Source organism: Notamacropus eugenii, chromosome 4, assembly GCF_028372415.1.
Source record: "Notamacropus eugenii isolate mMacEug1 chromosome 4, mMacEug1.pri_v2, whole genome shotgun sequence".
Taxonomy (NCBI): Eukaryota; Metazoa; Chordata; class Mammalia; order Diprotodontia; family Macropodidae; genus Notamacropus; species Notamacropus eugenii.
Genome location: NC_092875.1, coordinates 124,424,860 through 124,444,793, shown reverse-complemented (window position 1 = coordinate 124,444,793; position 19,934 = coordinate 124,424,860). Strand labels below are relative to the sequence as shown.

The following is a 19,934-nucleotide window of genomic DNA, read 5'->3' as shown; positions in this document are numbered from 1 at the left end:
CCTGGAAAACTGAGGGAGAAGAAATGGAATCTGTGTCAGAATTTATATTCCTGGGCTCAAAGATCACTGTAGCTGGTGACTGCAGCCATGAAATTAAAAGATGCTTGCTCCTTGGAAGGAAATCTATGGCAGGTCTGGACAAGATACTAAAAAGCAGATATATCACAATGCTAACAAAGGTCCATATGGTCAAAGTCATGGTTTTGCTGGTAGCAGTGTTTGTGAGACTATAGGAAAACTGAACTCTGCAGAATCAATGATCAAATTGCAGGGCTGAAGAAGACTTTTGAGAGTCCCTTAGACAGCAAGGATATCAAATCAGTTAATACTTGAAGAAATTAATACAGGCTCTTCACTGGAATGTCAAATACTGAAGCTGAAACTTTTGGCCACATATTGAGAAAATGGGACTCAGTGGAAAAGACCCTAATGTTCGGAAAGATTGAAGGCCAAAGGAAGAGGGGATGGTAGAGGATGAGAAGGATAGATATTATCATGGAAACAGTGAACATAAGCTTAGACTTCAAGAGACAGCGGAGGATAGAAGGGTCTGGTGAACTGTGGTTGGTGAGGTCACAAAGAATCGGATACAAGAGAACAACAACAGGAGACAGAAGCTCTTCCTCCTCAACATAAGGCTGTCTCTCCATTTGGAAGTAGATAGTACTGGCAATCTGTATCCTTTGATTTGCTAAAGGTTGATGAATTTATTTGTTTCTACTATGAGCTTGCCCCAAAACCTAGATTGAATACTGTTCAATTCACACGAGAAACATTTGCTAAGGGTCTCTTATGTGCAAATGCCCGTGCCAGGTACTCAAAGTACAAAGTTGAGATTACAATCTAGTATAGAGACACAACACATAACCAAGCAACTGCAATACAAAATAGAACATAAATACCTAAGAGAGGAGCAAATACAGTGCTATATGAGCAGCTCTCATCATCTTTTGTCTGGAATATATTACTGTAGCCTCCTAATGGGTCTCCCTGCCTCATATCTCTCTCTTCTCTGATATGTCCTACACTCAGCTATCAAAGTGATTTTCCTAAAGCAGAGGTCTAATTAGGTCAACCCCTACCTGCCCCAGTAAACTCCAGTGGCTCCTTGTTACCACTAGGATCCAATATAAGCTCCTCTCTTTGGCTTTTAAAGTCCATGTTAACCTGGCTTCCAACATACCTTTCTAACTTTATTACACTCCCTGTCATAAACCCTAGCTAACCTTCTCAATACGAATCCATCATAGGTGAAACTTCATCCTTCATCTCTATGCCTTTACATAGGCTCCTTCCCTCATCTCCACTTCTTAGAATCCCAAATTTCCTTAAACACACAGCTCAAGGGCCACCTTCTACATGAAGCTTCTCATGATTCACTCAACTGCCAATTTCCTCCCCTCCAAAATTATCTATTTTTATATATTTTTATATGTACATGTTGTCTCCCCAATAAGATGCAAGTTCTTTGAAAACATGGAATATTTCACTTTTGTGATGCAACCTTTCCGTTCCCAGACACCTTCTCACCCCTTCTTACCATGCTCCTTACACTCTGGCCACCATCCTTAAACCCTCTCTTCCCTTCACCACAACCTTGGATCACTCTTTGATCTTTGAAGTTAAGTTTTCCTCTTATCTTGCTCAGAATCAGGTTTCCACATCATTTTCTGGCCACCTCTTCACCAAGCTGCTTACAACCCCATTCATTATTCTCATCTCTAACTATCATTTTGCTTTTTCCATGGTCACCATGTCTTGATAGATGCCATGTTACCCAGGGCATCTCCCTTTCGGGCTCCCCTGGATAGGCTTCAACTATTAGAATGTAAGTTCTTTGAGGTCAGGAACTGTCTTGAGTGTTTATGTTTGTATCCCCAGCATTTAGCACAGTGCCTACTACACAGTAGGGATTTGAAAAACAATTATTGATTCCATGATGATATGATGACTGAGGAGGGAAAGAAAATTTCCTCTTACAGTTTTTTAAAGCTTTATTTTCAGTTCCAAATTCTTTCCCTTCCTCCACCTATTTTTACACCCATTAAGAAGAGAAGAAATATGATATCTGTTATGCATGCAAAATATATTTCTGCATTAGTCATGTTCTAGGGGTGGGGTAGGAAGCAAGAAAAATATGCTTCAATCTGCACCTTTAGGCCAACAGTTCTCTATCTGGAGGTAGATAGCATTTTTCATTGTGTTCTATGGAGCTGCAGTGGATCATTGCTATTAAGGTGCATCAGTTACTAAGTCTTTCACTGTTGATTATTTATACAATATTGCTGTTACTATGTACACTATTATCCTGGTTCTGCTCACGTCATTTTTGTATCACTTCATATAAATCTTCCCAAGTTTTTCTGAAACTATTCCTTTCGTCATTTCTTATAGCACAATAACATTCCAGAACATTCATATACAATAATTTCTTTGGTCATTCCTCAATTGATGGGCATCCCCCAGTTTCCAATTTTTTACCACCACAAAAGCACCTGTTATAAATATTTTTGCACATATGAGTCCTTTCCTTTTTTCTTTTTAGTTTCTGGGTGTACAGTGTAGCCATATTGCTGATTCAAAGGATATGCAAAATTTTAGAGTACTTTAGGCATAGTTACTGGATGGACCAGTTCAAAGCTCCAGCAACAGTGCATTAGTGCACCTACTTTCTCACATCTTCTGCAGCATTTGTACTTCTTTCTGCTACCTTAATCAGGCTAATAGGTATAAGGTGGCACCTCCATGTTGTTTTAATGTGCATCTAATAATTACTGATTTAGAGCATTTTTCTATATGATTATTGATAGCTTTGATTTCTTCCTCTGAAAACTGCCTGTTCATATCCTTTGATCATTTGGGGAAAGGCTTTAATTTTTATAAATTTGACTCAGTTTCCTATGTAATTGAAAAATGAAACTTTTACCAGAGAAATTTGTACTTTTCCCTGCTTCCTGCTTTTTTTCCTCATTTTGATTGTGCTAGTTTTGTTTGTATAAAAACTTCTTATCTTTATGTAATCAAAAGTATTCATTTTGCTTCCTGTGAACATTACTATCTCTTTTTGGTGATACACTCTTCCCTTAACCATAGATCTCATAAATAAAATCTTCCAGGCTCCCTTAATTTGCTTATATCACCCTTCATGTCTAAATTTTGCAATCATTTTAAACTTATCTTAGTGTACAGTGTGAGATGTTGGTCTATGCCTAATTTCTATCAGACTTTCCAATTTTTCCAGCAATCTTTGTCAAATAATGAGTACATGGCTCAATGGTTGAGATTGGGGGGTTTGTCAAATACTAGGTTACTTTGCTTATTTGCTTCTATTATCCCTATTCTTCCTCTCCCAGTGTATCCTCCTTTCTCATCCTTCCATTCTTCTTCTGAGATCATCCTGACATAATATTCACATCTACACCCTCTGTCTAAGTAGACTCTTTTAGAGGTTACATGTATCATCTTCCCAAATGGGAATGCAAATAGTTTAACCCCATTAAGTCCCTTATGGTTTCTACATTATGCTTGCCTTTTTTTCTTCTCTCAAGTATCATGTTTGAATGTCAAGTTTTCAATTCATCTCTGGTCTTTTCAAAAAAAAATGCTTAAAAGTCCTCTATTTCATTAAATATTCATTTTTATCCCATAGGAATTTTTCTGGGTTGATTATTCTTGGGTGTAATCCTAGTTCCTTTGCTTTTCAGAATATCCTATTCAAGCCCTCTGTTCTTTTAAAGTTGTAGCTGCTAAAGCTTGTGTGTGATCCTGACTCTGGCTCTATGATATTTGAAGCTGTGTTTAGCATTTTCTCCTAGACCTGGAAGCTGTAAAATATATATGGCTATAACATTCCTGGGCATTCTCATTTAGGGTTTTTCTTTTTTTTTTTAGGAGATGAGATGAAAAATGCATTCCTTAAATTTCTACTTTGCCTCTTGTTCTAAGATATCTGGACAGTTTTTCTTCATAATTTTTTGAAATATAATATCTAGTTTTTTTTAAAATCATGGCTTCTTCCTTAATCCATTTTCCAAGTGAGTTGTTTTTTCTGAGATATTTCACATCTTCTATTTTTCATTTTTATTCAAACTGTTTTATTGTTTCTGATGTCCCATGGAGTCATTAGTTTCTACTTGACCAATTCCAATTTTTAAAAATAATATCTTATTTCCCCCCAATTACAAGTAAAACCAATTTTAAACTTTTTTTTAAATTGAATTCCAAATTCTCTCCCTCCCTCTTTTCCCTGCCCTATAGTTATACATGTGCAACCATGTAAAACTTGTCTATATTAGTTATTTTGTAAAAGAAAACTCAAAGGAAGAAAGGAAGGAAAAAAGGAAGAAAAAAGGAAGGAAAGAAAGATGGAAGAGAGGGAGAAATGTTGGTCTGCATTTTGTTCTTTCTCTGGAGATGGATAAGAATTTTCATCGAGTCCTCTGAGATTGTCTTGGATCATTATATTGTACAAATAGGTCCTTTCCTTTTCCTTTTTTTTTTTAAAAAAAAAACCTCTTTGAAATACATGCCTACTATTAATATTGCTAGATGAAAAGGTATGTGCAGTTTTATAGCCCTTTGCACATAGTTCCAAATTGGTGCTCTCCATTTCACAACTCCACCAATAGTGCATTAGTGTATCAATTTTCCCACATCCCCTCCAACACTTATTGTTTCCCTTTTCTGTCATATTAGCCAATCTGGTAGGTCTGAGGCAGTATCTCAGAGTTGTTTCAATTTGCATTTCTCTAATCAATAGTGATTTAGAACATTTTTTTTTTCATATTATAGAGAGCTTGGATTTCTTTATCTGTTCATATCCTTTGACTATTTATCAGCTGAGGAATGACTTGTATTCCTAGAAATTTGACTCAGTTTCCTATATATTTGAGAAATAAGGGCTTTATCAGAGATATTTGCTGTAAAATCCTGCCCCCTCCCCAGTTTTCTGTGTTCCTTTGAATTTTGATTACATCGGTTTTGTTTGTGCAAACCCTTTTAAATTTAATATAATTAAAACTATCCATTTTACACTTCATAACTCACTCTGTCTCTACAATCCTAATTTTTAAGAAATCTCATTTTTAATGAGATTTTGTACCTCTTTTGCCATTTAGCAAATTCTGATTTTTAAGGACTTGTTTTCTTCAGCATTTTTTTGTCCTTCTTTTGACAAGCTGTTAATTCTTTTTTATAATTTTCTTGAATAGCTCTCATTTCTTTTCCCAATTTTTACTCTACTGCTCTTATTTGATTTTTAAAAAATCTTCTTTGCCTTTTTAAAAAAGTTCTTTCTTTAGTTCTTCTAGGAATTCTTTTTGGGCTTTGTCGGATCTGCATTTTTCTTTGAGGTTTTGCTTACAGATAATTTCCAGTCATTGTTTTCTGAGTTTTTTGTCATATCATAATAGAAACTTTTTATGGTCAGTTGTCCTTTATGTCCATCTGCTACTTTCATAGTTTTCCTAGCCTGAAAACTTTTGATGTTTTCAAGGTAGTGTGATACATGGAGAGTTCTCTTCAGTGCCCTCCTGGTCTACATTCTGGTCTCTTCAAGAGAGCCCCTGCTCCCTCACAACCATGACCATTTTCTCTCCCTGGAACTGTGATCCAGAAGTGGATAACAAACAGATCCAACAGATGGCATCCATTCCTGCTTCAAGTGCTAGTGTAGGGATCCTGTGAAATCTCTTTCTATCCAGATGTTAAGTGTCTTTTTGATTCCTGAGACATAGGTGACTCCCTATGGCTGCTGCTGCTACAGCTACAACTGTTGCACTTCTGCTCCAGCATGAACTCCTGGCCAGTCTGCACATTAGTGTCTACAGTCTTCTCTTTCTGTCTTCCTATGATGCTCTGGGCTAGAAAAACATCTCACTGTGACTTTTAATGGGCTTTCCTGCACAAAATTCATTTAGTGTATTTTTAGGCTGATAAGGAAGAAATGTATTGGGAGAGCTGGCTTCACTCTGCAGTCTTTTGAAAGAAAATTTCCAACTTGTTAGGTCTGGAAAAGTAACATTGGGTCTTGGAGGCCAGGTAGGATTTCAATCGGTAGCAAAGGCAGGAAGGGAGGGCATCCTAGGCACAGAGAATGGTGGGTGCTATCAGACTTGTCCAGGAGAAGGTGGACAATCCAATTTGGCTGGATAGTAGTGTACAAAAAGCAGATTAAAATGAGATAAAATTAGGAAGGAAGGGTGGCACCAGATTATGGGAAGGGACAGGTTAAGAATTTTGGATTTTATTCAGTTAGAAAGGTTTCAGCCTGAATGGCCATTTTTGGAGTTAAGGCTTTGATTCTTATAAAGGTCTCTTAAAATTCAAATATGTTGCTTAGGAGGAATAATACTGTATCACATTCGCACCTCATAATGTATTAGCACAGACAAATTTATCAGATTACATAACTGAAATCTTGGAAAGGGAACCTCAGGGTATGGGACAACCTTGCACTAGGATGGGTAGGAAGTTTGAAACTGTCCAGAACAAAGGTTCAGATTTGGAATGTCCAGGTAAAGTACCTGAATGGGGTGGGACCTACATAGCCAAGTGATCTTCCTGCCTGCCCCCAATCACCCTGTCTGCAAAAAAGAAAGAAAAGGAGATGAACTGAAAAGAAGAAAACTCAGCTGACTTCACAATTTTCCCTACCTCTGGCCCTGCTTGTGTGTTCCTGCCCACATGGCTTTGCTTCTGTTCTTTTCCCTTGCTCCACTGACTGATCCCTGTAGAGATATAATGAACAATGGTGAGGGGTGTGTTGGGAGGGGGGAAGGAGGGCAAGGCGTGTAAAAATGCAGCTCTAATCCAACAAATATGTGTTGAGACTCAGAAGGGGTTCAAGCAGGATCTTTGGAGCTAGTATGTGGAGAGAAAAACAAAAGGAGCATTGATCTGGGGGTTGGGATGGGCAACTTTCTCCCCTTTGCATGCCCCGTTGGTTCTCATTGTCAGCAACTGTGAAAATAGCCAATTATTTAGTCTGCTGGTGTGATGCAGCTGTCCCACACATGTTACAAATAAGGGCCAGTGAGCTGTTCCTATTTTTAGCATTTTAATGCAGATGCAAAGGTCACAGAAATTCCCTATTTGCTGGCTATTTCTCCCCCACTCTCAATCTCCCTCTTCTGCTTGAGTCTATCCCTGAATAGCCATCTTTGCCAGTTAAGATGAATTAGGAAACCCTGACAAAAAAACCAAAATCCTCCACAATTCACTTATTTCTCACTTTTGGCTGACCTCCCCATGCCTCCCATGAATTGGCTGATATTGTAATCTAGTGACGTGAACTCCTGCTGAAATTCTTCCAGAGATACCACTTCTCATGAGAATTATAGGCATACCTCCCTCTTCCCCAGAAAGAGAATCCTATCATCTAGACCAGGACTTCTTAACCCTTTGCGGGTCTATTGGTCTGTTTCCCCAAGAGGTAGGGATACTTTTTCAGCAGGTCCATGAAATGGAAAAATTTCCTTCCTTCCTTCCTTCCTTCCTTCCTTCCTTCCTTCCTTCCTTCCTTCCTTCCTTCCTTCCTTCCTTCCTTCCTTCCTTCCTTCCTCCCTTCCTTCCTTCCTCCCTTCCTCCCTTCCTCCCTTCATCCCTTCCTTCCTTCCTCCCTTCCTTCCTTCCTCCCTTCCTCCCTTTCTCCCTTCATCCCTTCCTCCCTCCCTCCCTTCCTCCCTTCCTTCCTTATCTTTATTATCCCTAACCTCTAACTGAAATTGGAAGCAGCTAGGTGGTACAGTAATAGGGTATTGGGCCTGGAGTCATGAAGGCTCATCTTTCTTAGTTCAAATCTGGCTTCAGCCATTAGCTATGTGACCCTAGGCAAATCAATTTAATCCTGTTTGCCTCAGTTTCCTCATCTGTAAAAGGAGCTGGAGAAGAAAATGGCAAAACACTCCAGTATCTTTGCCAAGAAAATCCCTAATAGGGTCACAAAGAGTTGGACATGACTGAAATGATGAAATAGCAAAAATGAGGTTGAACACTTTCTTCATTTAGTTAAAAATATTGTGAGAAGAGGTTCTCTAGGATTCCCCAGACTGACAAAGGGGTCTATGATACACAGAAGAAGTTAAAACTCCTTAATGGAGACAAACCCTGTCATCTGACAAATGGGAAACCAGATCCTCCTGGACATGATGCCACTTGCTTTAGAGATACATATTGGTAGAGTCAGGGTAAAAGCCAGAATCTGAGTGTGAGATGACAGTCATGTTTTCCGTTTATCTACTGCTTTATAAACATGATCTCAATTGATCCTCACAACCACTTTGTGAGGAAGGCACTATCATTATCCCTATTTGTTGTTGTTGTTCAATCATTTCTGACTCTTCATGACCCTGTTTAGGGTTTTCTTGGCAAAGATACTGGAGTGGTTTGCCATTTCCTCCTTCAGCTCATTTTACAGATGAGGAAACTGAGGCAAACAGGGTTAAGTGACTGGCTCAGGGTGACACAGCTAGTAAATGTGTGAAGCCAGATTTAAATTTAGGTCTTCCTGATGCCATGCTCAGTGCTCTAAAAACTATGCCATCTAGCTGGGGAGGAAGGAAACAGAGGACCAGAAAGGAGAGGCAATTTTGCATGGTCAAAGAACTAGAAAGTAGCTGAGATGGTCAACTTCACTCTAACTCTAGATCTTTCTCCACTAAGCCATGCTGTAACACCCTGCTCTAGCCTCTGCCAAATAAGTAAAGGCCAAATTATTTCTTTCATAGCTACTTAGGTTCATAGACTAGAGATGGGAGCAAACTTAGAGGCCTTCTAGTCCAACTCCCTCATTTTACAGGTGAGGATGATGTGAAGTGACCTATTCAAGGTAGTAAGCAACAGAGACAAGGTTTAAACCAGGCCCGCTGACTGTAGAGCAAATGTTCTTTCCTCTTCTGTTTATACTTGATATCTCTGTAGAATATGAGCTCCTTAAGGACAACAACTATTTGTTTTTGTACTGGTATTCCCCCAGCCCCCACACACACTTAGCATGGTACCTTGAACATTGAACACTTATGGATTAAATGACAGATACATATATTATATCAGCATTCCAGGCTAATTTACAATACCAGTTTTTTTGGGGGTGGGGTATGGTGGGGAATGGAAAGAATATTGACTCTAGAAACAGAATACCTGGACTCAGTTTCTTCTTCTTACATTTACCTGTGTATCCTTAGGTAAGTTTCTTGAAATCTCCCTAAGCCTCAGTTTCCTCATCTGTAAGATGAGCCAGTTGGATCTCATGGCCTCTAAGGTCCCTTTCATCTCTAGAGTTATGATTCCCCATCCACCATTGGAAACACTGTAAAGTGAGAGCCTGGGAAATGGGATACATCTTCCCTCCCTGAGCTGGGCCTTTCCCTGCAGCGCTGGAGAAAACTTTCTGGAAACACACAAGAATTTCTAGGCTGCCAGCCATACCTCCTGAGTGTCCACAGTGTCCTTTCAACCTAGGAGCTGGATGGCAGCTGGAACAGAAAGCAGGAATAAAGCAGAGAAAGAACAGGACACCTTACCTGTCTTCAGGGTCATTCAGAGCCATGTTCCGAGTCACGTAGCACATCTTGAGTGGGATGCATTTTTTATCTCTATGAAATGAGAGGGAGATTGGCGACGGTGAATCTGAGTTGGTGCTTCCTAACCGGGGGGATTCCGGCGGGGGAGTCTCCCACCCGATCTCTGACACTGGAGAACCCTTCTTCACATAGGGAGTCGCTTCTCGCATGTACTTCACTACAAATAGAAAGACAAAACCCAAGAGAAAAAAGAATGTAAGTATCATTAGGCAAATAGAATCAGAGGCTATGAGAGCTGCTGTAATGGGGAGGGGGGGGGAAATCACTGGATTTCTGGGCATCAATTTAGCAAGGACACAGGTAAGCCAGAGAATGGAAAATCAGGATGGTGAGGGGTAGCAAGTCTATGATATACAAGGATCAATGATTACTAGGAAAAACTGGGGATTGTTTACCCTGGAAGAGACAAGATTCAGATGGACATGATAACTGCCAAGAATCTGAAGGCATGTCCTGTGGAAGAGGAAATACATTTGCTTTGTTCAGTTTCAGAAACGATACCATAAGCAATGTGTAGAAATTGTAAAGAGGCAAATTTAGGCTTGAAGTCAGGAAAAACAACTTCCTAACCATGAAAACAGCGTCTAAAAATTAGAATGGGCTGCCTTGGGAGGGAGGGGATTCCATCTCTGGACATCTTAAAGCAGAAGCACACATACTCTGATTTTATACCTATCCCTCTAACAACTTTCTGACCATAATCTTTAATGCTCTAGTCAAAGTGAACTTGCAATCCTCCAAACATATTCTGTACTTTATAAACCATTTCTGTGCCTTTGTTCACACTGTATAGATTACTCAGTCCAATCTGTCTCTATCTGTTGAAATCCTTCAAGATCTTAAATATTACCTCCTACCTGCAGCTTGCTCTGATTCTCCTGGCCAGAAGTCTTCTCTGTACTAGAAATCTTCTCTCTACCAATTATACCTTGTTTATCAATTCATTGAAGAAAATAGCATGGGGGTGGAGGTTGGAACAAAATCCATTTAACTAGAAATAGTGAAAGTGTTGAATGCCAAGACAGAGCCAAAAGATAGACTTAGTTAGATACTATAAGGGTTCTCAGGGTGAGATCAAAAAGAGTCCCTAGGAACTCAGATCCAGTATACTTTTTGGTGGTCATAAGTAGAAAGGAATGAGAGATGGCTGCTCCATGGATGGAGATAGAGGGAGCCAGAACATTACTCCATAAATCAATTTTTTTATAGTTTTATCCTTTAAAAATCATTCTTGTTATAAAGTATGGAAGCTATTTTTTTATTCAACAAACATTTATGGTGAATTAATGATAAACCACATATTAAGCACTTTACTATGTGCCAAGCACCATATTAAGTGATGAGGATACAAAGAGAAGCAACCAAAGTAGTCCCTGTATCATAAGCACTCCAACATACACAGGGGGCCTGCTTCCACAGGTTCTTAGATCTGCATTCATAAAAGGAAAGGCAACTTTTGAAGGGTTAACAATCACTTTAATCAAGCACATGTATCATTCCTTTAACCAAGCACATATATTATTCACCTAGTTCAGGGAAGTCAGTACCCTGAACTTCAAAGAAAATACAGAGAAATCAAAAAGTCAACAGACATGACTTCCTCTGCCTGAATTTAACAGACAGTCCAACTGTCTGACCATAGTTACCAGAGAGGGAAGCAATGACATCTGGGTTTTCAAATGTGGGGGTCTCCTTAAAGTGGCTTCCCAGAATCCCTGTCTGACATGTAAAGCTTCTTACAAAAACTAATCCCCAAACTAAAAATTCACCCTCAAAGTATTTAGACACTTTTTAGAGCCAAGGGCATAACCCTCTGACCCCAATGCCTTAATATAAAAAGCAAAAGGTACTTGGGACCCTCCTACAAAACAACTCCCCTAATCAAGCATCCCACAATGGGTAGGCCCATCAATGAGTGGGAAAGATCTTCTTTAATCACATTATTCAATCAGAAGCACTTTCAGTAAAACAAAAACAGCAAAAGATCCTAATTTGATTGCCATCTCAGTCCCTACCCTCAGGAATCTTACATTCTAATGGAGAAAGACAAAACTTAAAGGGCAGATGGAAGGGAATGGAGTTGGGGTTGGGATTGGGATGCTGGAAGCTTGGTTTGGAAATGGCTAGGAAGTGAAAGACTGAATTGTGTCCAAAGAAGAAGGAGAAATGGTTAGGAAGTGAAGGACTGAATTATGTCCAGAGAAGGAGAAAGAAAGGTCATTTATCAGATCCCAGAGTAGTTCCTGGGGCTCCAAAGGAAGGCATTACACTAAGTGCAATGACTTTAATAAATCTGAAATGTTCTTTCCATCTAGGAGATTATAGTCCAGTTTGTAGAAATAAAATACATATATAAGTCACTACAACCTGAATCAACATATAACAAATGTCATGAGAGATAAAGAAAATTAAGTCCTGTAAGAATTCAGAAGAGGGCATGCTTGCTTATGGCAGAGAAAAGGTTTTAACTAAGCTTTCAAGGTTGAAAAGAATTTAGGTGGGCAAAGACAAGTGGAAGGCATTATTTCAATTTGGGGAAAGTGTATGAGCAAAAGCAGGATGTACAAATCATGTTTGGGGAGATAAGGACTGGACTTGTGATTTCATTGATACAGGGAATTCCCAGGTGAGAAAACTCCTTCTACCAGTGCAGGTTGGCACCTTCTCTGCAATTTAATCTTTGAAAATTGCTTAGAGCTCTGAAAGGTGAAATCATTTACCCAGGGTCAGTCCCAAAGTCACATGTCAGAGGTGAGACTTATGAACTCAGCTCTTCCTGGCTTCAAGACCAGTTGTCTCTCCACTGTATCATGGTGCTTTCTGTTTTTTGAGGGGAAGCAGGTGTGGTGGGCAGTGGCTAGCAAAATAGAAAGCTGGATTAAGGACAAACTGAAGACCTTGTATGTCTGACTGAGGGGTTTATAATTTATCTTTTAGGTGAGAGGCAGTCACTAAAGTTTCTAAGCAGAGGAGAAACGTGTCCAAGACAGATTTTTTAAAAGTTGTATTGATACCTTTTTTTGTTTTTATGACATTTTCATGTCCAAATATATCTTCCCTCCCATCCCCTATCCAGTGAAGCATCCATTGTAACAAGGAACTTTAAAAGGGGAAAAAAGGCAGTTCAGCAAAAACAAGCAACACATCAACCAGATCTGACAGTATATGCAATATTCCACACCTATCGTCAAGGAACTTTTTCAGGAAGATTAATCTGGTGTTGGTGTATAGAATGTTAAGAAAAAGAGGCCACTGGAGGCAGCAAGAGCTATTAAAAAGCTATTGTAAAAGTCCTGACAAGGTGTCTCAAGTGAGTGATGCCAGTGGAAGAGGAGTAGAAAAACTCAAGGAAGATGAAATCTGAGTTTGGATGTCAATCTGTTTCACCAGGTGGGTCTATTTACATATCGATTTCATTCCAAGATTCAGCAAAAATAAATGTAAAAATGTCCCTTCTCCTGGGCCCAAATATGAATTCCATGTAGTGCCTAACACTATCTTCACAAACTGCTGGACAATTTTCAGAAGGGCCTATGACCAGACTCAGAAGGAAAGATGTATAACCATGAGAACAGAGAATCATTCCAATTCATAATCTTGTGAAATTCATTCCTTGGGTTGGGGTTCTCCTTCTAAAGGGGAGAATAAAATCCCATTTTTAAATTCCATCTTGAGATTCCTATTTTAAAACTCTATTTTTAGAAGAAATCAAATCAACACTGCCAGCTGCTAATGATTACTAAAAATTAAGGAAAATATAAGACACAGGAAGCTTGGTTATGTCATGCCTGCAAGGCACCCTTTATACCTATCCCCTAGTGACATTACAACACTGTTACTAATTGCTAGAACCCTCCATATCCCATAAAAGTTCCACCTTTTGCAAGCTGCTTAAAGTGACCTGAAGTGGTTCAGCCCTGAGTGTTGGAGAAGAACTACATTCCCCAGTAAATGAATGATAGGAGGCGTGACAAGAAGGCAAGGGGGAGAAGGATGAGATGCTAATATTTCTTTCTCTGTGTCTTTAAAAAGTTTTATAGATGTTAAAAAAGTTGCTATCACTTTCAAACTACACTTCCTGCTCTTCCTGCAACACAACTCTCTCTAATAGCAAAGGAGTAGGAGTCAAGCAAAGTAAACAAAAAATATTGACTTTGTCTGACAGCATATGCCTTCTTCCATATCTGTGGTCCCCTGTCATTCTACAGAGAATAGAGAAATACATTGCATTTCCAGTCCCCTGGAGTCAAGATTGGTCACTGCACTGACTTGAATTTGGATGAATTTTAGTGAGAATTTTCTTAATAGCATGTAGTCATTGCATATATTTCTCATTTTTGTTCTTTTCTGTGCTACGTATTAATTCTCAGAAGTCTTTCCAAGTTTTTCTGGATATCTCAGAATCATAATTTCTAAAGGTACAATTCCAAAGGTACTTTGTTTCCAGGATGGGGAGAGGGCTATTATAAGCAATGTTGTTAAGAATATTTTGGTATATGTGGGACTTTTGCCTTTTTTTTAACCTCCTTGAGGTACTTACTCCATAATGATATCTCTGAGTCCAAGGTTACGAAAGAGTTTTGTTACTTTTCTAGCATAGTTCCAAATTGTTTTTGATAATGATTGAACCAATTCCTAGCTCCACCAGCAATGTATGAGTGCATCTATCTTCCCATAACCCCTCCAACATTGCCAATCTTTGATCCATCATGACTATCGCACTGAAGTTCTGAGCTGGCAGCTCTTCTTAATCTCCTAGTATTTCCTTGCTGCACATCTTAAGGTTTATTAGGTTGAAGGTGCTCTTTTCCTAGATTATCATTAGAAAGAGTCATATAATAGAAAGAGCATTGTATAGGGGTTTATAGCACTGAGCTCAAACCATAGTTCCACCATTTTCTGTTATGTGACCTTGTGCAAATTATTGAAACTCTCAAAGCCTCAGCTTCATCTATAAAACATGAATAATAATTCTCATACTACTTCCCTCACAGAGTTGCTATGAGGAAAGGCCCTTGTAAAATGGAAAATATTATATAAATATGAACTATGATCTATCTCACAGAGCCACCATGAAGAGCACATGAGACTTAGCAAAGTCACTTAGCATCTTTAGGTTTTCATTTTCCTTACTTGTAATATAAAAGGGTTGGATCAGATGATTTCTAAGCTTCCTGCTCCTTTTAAATAGTGTCATCAAAAGGCTATATAGGGTATTATGAGGTATAATCAGTTCCTATCAGCAAATCCAAATCCAAGTTCACTAGGAATTTCAAGTTGCCACCCCTTACCCCCTTCTCCACCTCTCAAGTCTCTTGGGGTAGCCTACTCAACTGATCTCACAGAGAGGTAAGGTCATAGTTTTTCCCTTGGCTGCTCCCCAAAAGTGGTACACTTATCTCTTGGGTCATTTCAAAGGAGAACCATAGAGGGATATAACAAGGTGAAGTAGCGTGGAATAAAGTCATAGATGATAAGCTTAACTGTCCATAATTTGAAAGAGCACTTATAGTTTAATATAAATCTGTATTATCTGCTACAGGACAGTTAGCCTCCTTTCCATATGCTCAACCTTTGCCTAAAATTCTTCATCTGTTTTGGCAATAATATAAACCCAGTTCAAGGTCTATGGCTGTGATATTCACTGGCCTGAACTGCCCTTTACAGGCCCCTGGAATCTGCAACTAAACATGTATTGATTTGGGAGCTAAAAGGGACTTCAGCAGGGTATTTTTCTCAGTAACTCTGGTTGGTCACCTATGGATTTATTCCCCTCCTTCTATCCCCCCACCCACCATACTACTCCCCACCCCAATGTACTGGCTATGGCTTGGGAATATCAATCTGGCCTCTGAAAATTCGAAAAGAGAAAAGGTATTTTTCACATGCAAAAATAAAAAGATTTTGTAAACAGTCAGGCACTTTACACATGTAAGTTATGATTGTTTTTATTGCTTTGGATTCTTCCTTGTTATTCTCTAATTGAAACTAGATGAAGGCCCAAAGGTGGAAATTTTTATACCAAACATATGAGTCAAAAATCATGCAGAAACATAGCTAATGTGAAAATATGTTTTGTATGACTTCATATGTATGATGGGTATCTTATTTCTTTCTCTGTCAATGAGTTGGGAATGGGGCAGGAGAAAAGGAGAGAATTTGGAACTAAAATAAAATTTTTAAAAAAATTAATCTAAGTTTTAAAAACATGCAGATTTGTGGCAAGGAATGAGAAATTTAGGGGATGCCCATCAATTGGAGAATGGCTGAGCAAGTTGTGGCATATCATTATGATGGAATAGTATTATGCTACAAGAAATGAGGAGGAGGATGACTTCAGAAAAACTTAGGAAGACATATATGAACTGATGCAAGGTAAAGAGAGTGGAACCAGGAAAACATTGTACTCAGCAACAGCAATACTGTAATGTAACTCTGCTAGGAAAGATTTAGCTAGTCTAATCCATACAATGATCCAGGACAACTCCAAAGGACTAATTATGAAAACTGTTATCTACCTGCAGAGAAAGAACTGATGATGTACAGAAGCATATTTTTACTTTATTTTTTTGCAACATGGTTAACATGGAAATATGTTTTACATGACTTCATATGTATAATTAACATCGGATTGCTTGCCTTCTCAGTGACTGGGGGAAGGGCTTGAGGGAGGGATAGATTTAGAAGTCACCATTTTAAAAAATGAATGTTAAAAATAAACTTTTTTTAAAAAGCATGTAGACTTTAACATGTTTCCTCTTTCACCTTCTATATCCTCCAAATTATCTGCAAATGTGAGGATCAAGGGAGTGAAAGTATTCTTTACTGACCCACCATGTTCTCCTTGGTTGTGAAGCAGCAGGAGAGCAGGGACTTTAACTTTCTGGTACGTTGGAGAGAAAATGTACTACTTTAAGGAGAAGTGTGGTACAGTGAAAAACAAACTGTATTTGGAGACAGAAAACACTTGCTTGAAACCCAACTGTGGCACTTACCACCTGGAGAACCCTAGGCAATCTCTTACAGTCTCAGACATGAGGAGCTGTTGATCTGCATTGGGGAAAGGGGAGTTCCAGACTCTAATGAAAGCAGAAGTCCATATTAAAAAAAAAAAAAAAAAAAGGTGCTATATCAATGTGCATCATTATTATCTCAAGAGTCAGCAAGGTGTGGTGGACAGTGAGCAGGCCTCCAAGTTGGGAGTCCCAGATTTATGTCCTGCATCTGATCCATACAGACTGTGTGACCTTGGACAAGTTATTTAACCTCTCCATACCCCAGTTAGCCCTTTAAAACTTAAAAAAGTTTCAGAGCAGTTGAAAATCTACATTGGAAGGAGGAGTTCTCTCACTGGGAGTTCCCTACACCGGTGAAATCACAGGTCCAGACAAAATTATTACAATGTACCACTGACTCAAAGATTTGGTAAAGAAAAGAAAACGCTAGCTCCCATCTGTGTGACAATAATATTTTCTCTTTTAAAAATAGCATTTTAGTTTCTCTAATCACATGTAAAGACTAATGTTGACATTCATTGAAAATTTTTAAGTTTCAGAGTTTCTCCCTCCCTCTCTCACTTCCTTCTTCCCTAAAACAGTAAGTAATTTGACGTTGGTTATATATGTTCAATCACACAAAACATTTCCATATTAGTCATGTTGTGAAAGAAACAGACCAAAAGAAAAAAAATCCATGAAAATAATAAAGTAAAAATAGTATGCCTTGATTTGCATTCAGACTCCATCAGTTCTTTCTCTGGACGTGAATAGACTTTTTCCTCATGAGACCTTTGCAATTGTCTTGGATCGCTATATTGCTGGGAATAGCTAAGTCATTCATAGCTGATCATCGTACAACGTTGTTGTTACTGTGTACAATGTTCTCCCGGTTCTGCAGTGATAATATTTTCAACATCAACAAAATGTTGTTTTGGGTGACTAGCTTCCATGATGAAAACATCAGTCAGTGGTAGTATCTCCTCCCTGAGCTCCTTGGCAAATATTAAGTGGCAGAATCATAGATTCCAAGATTTTGTCTCTATAAAGGACTTTAGAGATAATTTCCTTCAATTTCCTCATTTTATAAAGAAACTGAGGCCCAGAGAAATTAAGTGACTTGCCAAAAGTCATTCATCCTGAAAGGCGTAGAGTTGAAGTTGGAACCCAGACTCTCTCCATAATGCTATACTGTTTCTGCTACATGATGTCTGTGGCAGGCTATGATTAAACCGTAATTTTCCTTTATAAGGAAATTCATTTGCCATAAGTATACGGGAAGCCCAGCTAGGAGCTAATGATGTGGCACAAGAGGAAAAAAGAATGAATCTTTGAGTTTACTGCAAAGACATGAGCAAGTCTTCTGTTTTCTGTGAAAAATGTTTTCTGCTCTGTCTTAGGTCTAAGTGGCAGACACTACAGTTCCTGCCATTTTTTTTAGGGAACCTTTATGGAACTTCTAAGATTTCTGTGACCTATTAGGAAAAAGTACGATTCCTGCCTTGTCTTCACTTCAGCTGAGTGGCTAGAAGATCTGCTTCTGCACCTCCCTATAACTATCAAGGAATGAAACAAAACAGGGCAGTTACTTTGGAGGTCAGATTCTTAGGTGGAAGAGAACAAAGAAAGAGGGGTTTGATTCCAGGCTAGAAAATTAATTCCCCATAGTTAGTAGTAGTAGTAGTAATAGTAGTAGTAGTAGTAGTAGTAGTAGTAGTAGTAGTAGTAGTAGTAGTAGTAGTAGTATCAAACTCAAATAGAAATGTGACCTGGCAGCTGCATATTGACTTAGAAAACCACAAACTAGCATTATCTACGATATACTGCATTTTTATTGATTTGGTTAAATACTTTAATCTGATTCAGGCTGCACTGGGAGTTTTGCAGGTTAGTTTTACAAATCTGCCTTCCAGCAGGTGTGTGACCTTCACCAAGTCAAGTCTACTCTCTGACCTTCAGAAGAGGTGGGCTAGATGATTTTTAGGATTCTTTCCAGGTTAAAAATCTATGGAATCTATGAAACCTGTTCTCTTTACTGCCACAGATATTATGGTTGATGCAATATTCTGCCTCATAGCAGAGTATCTCTTAGAGCAAAAAGATCTATTAATTTCCATACTCCTGTCACTTTTACCCTTGCTCGGATATTATCACTCACCAGTTCAATTCAATTCAACTTGAAACACATTTATTATGAAGAGAGGCAGGGAAGCTAGATATCATCTCGGTACTCCCAGCACCTCAGGCAGTACCTAGCACAAAGAATCACAGATACAAGGGATTTGAAGGTCATTAGGTCCAACTGCCTCATTTTACAGATGAAGAGCCTGTAATACAGAGAAGTTGTCATTTGCCTTGGTGCAGCGGATAGAACCCTGGACCTGGAGTTAGGAAGACCTGAGTTCAAATCTGTCCTCAGATACTGATGGTTATCTCAGTTTCCTCATCTGTAAAATGAGCTGGAGAAGGAAATGGCAAACCACTCCAGCATCTTTGCCAAGAAAACTGCAAGTGAGGTCACAAAAAATTGGACATGACTGAAATGACTCAACAACAAATGCAGATAGGCAACATGAAGTAGAAGGTAAGGAACTATACTTGGATTTAGGAAGGCTTGAGTTCAAATCCTGCCTCAGACACTTACAAGCTGTATGACCTGAGGCAAATGCCTAACCTGTCTCTATCTCATACTCTTCATTTGTAAAATGAGGCAGCTGTGCCTGATGACTTTAAATCTTTTCTAGCTCTAAATCTGTGATCCCCGGTGCTAGGTACAACATTAGGTGCTAGGAATGCAGAGATGAAAATATAACACTCCCTACCTTCAAAGAGCTCACATTATAACAAGGATGACAACATACACAGAAGTGAGAAAATAAAAAAAAATAATTGTTAAACAAAGTAACAAGAAAGTAATTTTAGAGAAAGGAGAACTAATAGTTGGGGGTATTAAGAAAGCTTCTAGGAGGAGATAGCTTTTGAGAGATGGAAGTTGCAAGCAGTAGTAATGAGGAAAAAGGAATGAGTAATAGGACTGCTGGGTGGTGCCATAGTGCACAGAGTGCAGGGCCTGGAGTCAGGAAGATTCTTCTTACTGAATTCAAATCTGGCCTCAGATTCTTACTAGCTGTGTGACCCTGGGCAAGTCACTTACCTCTGTTTGCCTCAGTTTCCTCATCTGGAAAATGAGCTGGAGAAGGAAATGGCAAACCACTATAGTATCTTTGCCAAGAAAACCCCAGATGGGGTCACAAAGAGTCAGACATGACTAAAAATGACTCAACAACAAATAACAACCTGTACATAGGTGAGAGATAGGAGATGATATGTTATATACTAGAAATGGCAAACAGGTAAA

At 38.8% G+C, this 19,934-nt stretch overlaps 1 protein-coding gene across 1 annotated transcript in view; it reads right to left on the bottom strand.

Annotated features, from left to right (window-relative positions):
• The window catches only part of SNTB1 (syntrophin beta 1), a 302,133-nt gene that overhangs the window by 155,332 nt on the left and 126,867 nt on the right, over positions 1 to 19,934 (bottom strand). The window contains exon 2 of the mRNA XM_072603188.1: positions 9,522 to 9,738. Coding sequence (XP_072459289.1) covers positions 9,522 to 9,738 — 217 coding nt within the window. The remainder of the gene's footprint in view (positions 1 to 9,521; positions 9,739 to 19,934) is intronic.